The sequence below is a fragment of the Caenorhabditis briggsae genome, assembly GCF_000004555.2.
Source record: "Caenorhabditis briggsae complete genome, chrI, whole genome shotgun sequence".
Lineage (NCBI taxonomy): Eukaryota > Metazoa > Nematoda > Chromadorea > Rhabditida > Rhabditidae > Caenorhabditis > Caenorhabditis briggsae.
The window spans coordinates 6,600,012-6,602,434 of NC_013489.2; the positions used below are offsets into that span (position 1 = coordinate 6,600,012).

At 44.4% G+C, this 2,423-nt stretch overlaps 1 protein-coding gene across 1 annotated transcript in view; it reads right to left on the minus strand.

Annotated features, from left to right (window-relative positions):
- Nucleotides 1-2,423, minus strand: part of Cbr-hpo-11 — a gene marked incomplete at both ends in the record, with an annotated part of 7,298 nt that overhangs the window by 1,089 nt on the left and 3,786 nt on the right. The window contains 5 exons of the mRNA XM_002646575.2: nt 75-260; nt 314-478; nt 632-730; nt 776-1,035; nt 1,086-1,169. Of these exons, the coding sequence (XP_002646621.2) occupies nt 75-260; nt 314-478; nt 632-730; nt 776-1,035; nt 1,086-1,169 (794 nt within the window). The remainder of the gene's footprint in view (nt 1-74; nt 261-313; nt 479-631; nt 731-775; nt 1,036-1,085; nt 1,170-2,423) is intronic.

Sequence of the window (2,423 nt, forward strand, 5' to 3'; positions counted from 1 at the left end):
GCTGCAGCTCCTCCTCCTCCTATAGCATCGTTTCCATTCGGTTCGCTGATCTTCTTCTCCGGCTGATCGGCAACTGTCGCCTTATAAATCGACGATTGGCTCGTCGACCCATTCCCATTCACAGTGGTCCCACTAACATTCAGCTGCAGTGCAGCACTTGCCACCGCTGTCGTCTCTGCAGTAATCGTCGTATTGGCTGATGGATGCGTTGATGATGGTGCCGACAGTGTGTCACTTGTCAGAAGCGTCGGTGGATTCGTCTGAAAAGTCTGGAAATTGAAATAGAGGGCTCTATCATTTCCCCGGATCGTACGTTTGAATAGGCGCGGAGTGTGGTCGAAGGTTGATGAGCAAGTGGAGCGAACGCCGTCAGCGGGTAGATCCCATTTCGGACGTCGTCTAGAAACTTTTCCAGGTCGACTTGAAACGCGGCTACTTGACAGTAAGCCATCTCTCGGAGTTTCGATGTGGCGGCAATCTGAAATTCATTTAAGATCCAATTAGTCTAAACATCGGCTCAGTCAAACAAGAGCACCCCAAGAGTGACCGCCGACGTGTCAAATATTGACTCTTTACTATAAAGAGAGGGCGAAGAGAAACTATTTCCCGTCCTAATTCGTCTACAACCAACCTGCTCATTGTCCTTTATTCGAAACGCGCTCTCCGGAACATCCTCGTACTTTTTCGAGTCCACAATCGAATGAGCCGATAGCAGTTTCAATGAATGTACCTGAAGTTTAAATGATCTCAAGAATCGATGCCCACTGAATCCCACCTCAAAAAGAATCTGATGAAACAGAAGCTCTCTTGCCGACGGCCTCTCTGCTGGATCCTTTCTCAAACACTGTCTTATAAAATCCTGTTGCATCGGATCTTCCAACGACCGTATCGCCTTCTCAATCACGTCTTCTGTCACCGGTCCCTCGGAACTTCCATTCTGACACCCGGACAGTCCTCCAATCACCGCAATCTCCAGCGAACAGATTCCAAATGAATAGATGTCGGCAGCCGAAGTGAGCTCAGTGTTGTCTAAAACTTTACAGGGGGATAAAGAGAAGGGGGCGGGGCTTATTTTTGGTTCCTACTTTCATATTCCGGTGCAATGTAGTGCATGTATCGCATATTCTCTCGGCACGTCTTCACATGATGGTTTATCGCGTCGGGTGCTACTGAAAATTGTATTTTTTATTTTATTTTAGGGGCGAAAGGTTGTAGTGAAGTGCTGGAAAACTGGGGATAGGTAAGAGGAAAGTGCAAATTCGCTCCTTTGAAGAAGTTAATAGGAAATATTCACAAAACACAACATCAACGTCTTCTAGATCTCTTCGTCTCTCATCTCTCTTTTTTGCACTTTTCCTACAAGTTCATATTTCTTTTCTATCTCTTTGCACTGATTGTGCCATCATCTCATCATTGCTCATCTCTCGCGCCAGGTACCCATTGGAACGGCAAAACTCTCTTTCTCTCGAAATCAACAAACAAACGCGTCGGTCTCGTACTCCGCATTACTGCTCAATGGCTCTATGGGCTCAGCAGATCCGTGAAAAGAGTTTTTGCTCGAAATCTAATCAGCAAACAAATTGTACCACTATCACAGGGCGGTATCGGTTTGTGGCAAAGAACGGAGCACAAATAGGCGAAAAGCTGCTCAAGACGATTTTACTTTTGTAAAATAGTACGTTCCGTGTTTTGGGGGCCCTATCAAAGGGGTCGACAGATTTCAGCGTACTCGGATCCCCCGAATGTTAAGCTAAAGGAAATAGGGAAGATCGGGAATTTTCGGATGATTGAAAGGGGCTAAATGTGAGTGTACTTTGGAGAAGGTGTCAAAAGTGCAGAAGTTTTATGGGTTCAAAGTTTGAAAACCTTTTTTGAGATTTCCTAATTCTAGACTTCACAAAAAACATCCAGAATTTAGATTGGCTCAAAGAAATCTATACTGAATTAGAGCTATTTTCCAGTATTTACTCTAAAAACATTATTCTTCTGGTACAAAAAACGGACATGTGGAGGAGAAACGCCGGTGGCCATGGCCAAAAGTCACAACGACAACTACAGTAACTTAAAAATACTTTCGTTTTCCGCATACTTGTAATCCGGGCCTTTGCCGGGCCTTCGCGAACTGGAGCCCCGNAGGTCACTGGATTCTTTTTGTCTGTGACGGTGAGTCAGTTTTTTTGGAATTTCTCAAAAAGTTGGCACTTTGAAATGTTGACATGATCGAACACTGATCATATGGTCGGCGGCTCATGTGATTCATGTTTGATTGAGGAAACAAAAAATATACAGAGAGCGTCACAGATACTGAAAAAAGAAGTACTGTAAAATGACAGGTATACTAGAATAGTAGAAAAAATCGAAACAGTTTTCAGAATTGTCCAATTGATCTCCCCGTCGCCCTCTCCTTTTCTTCTCGGAATTTG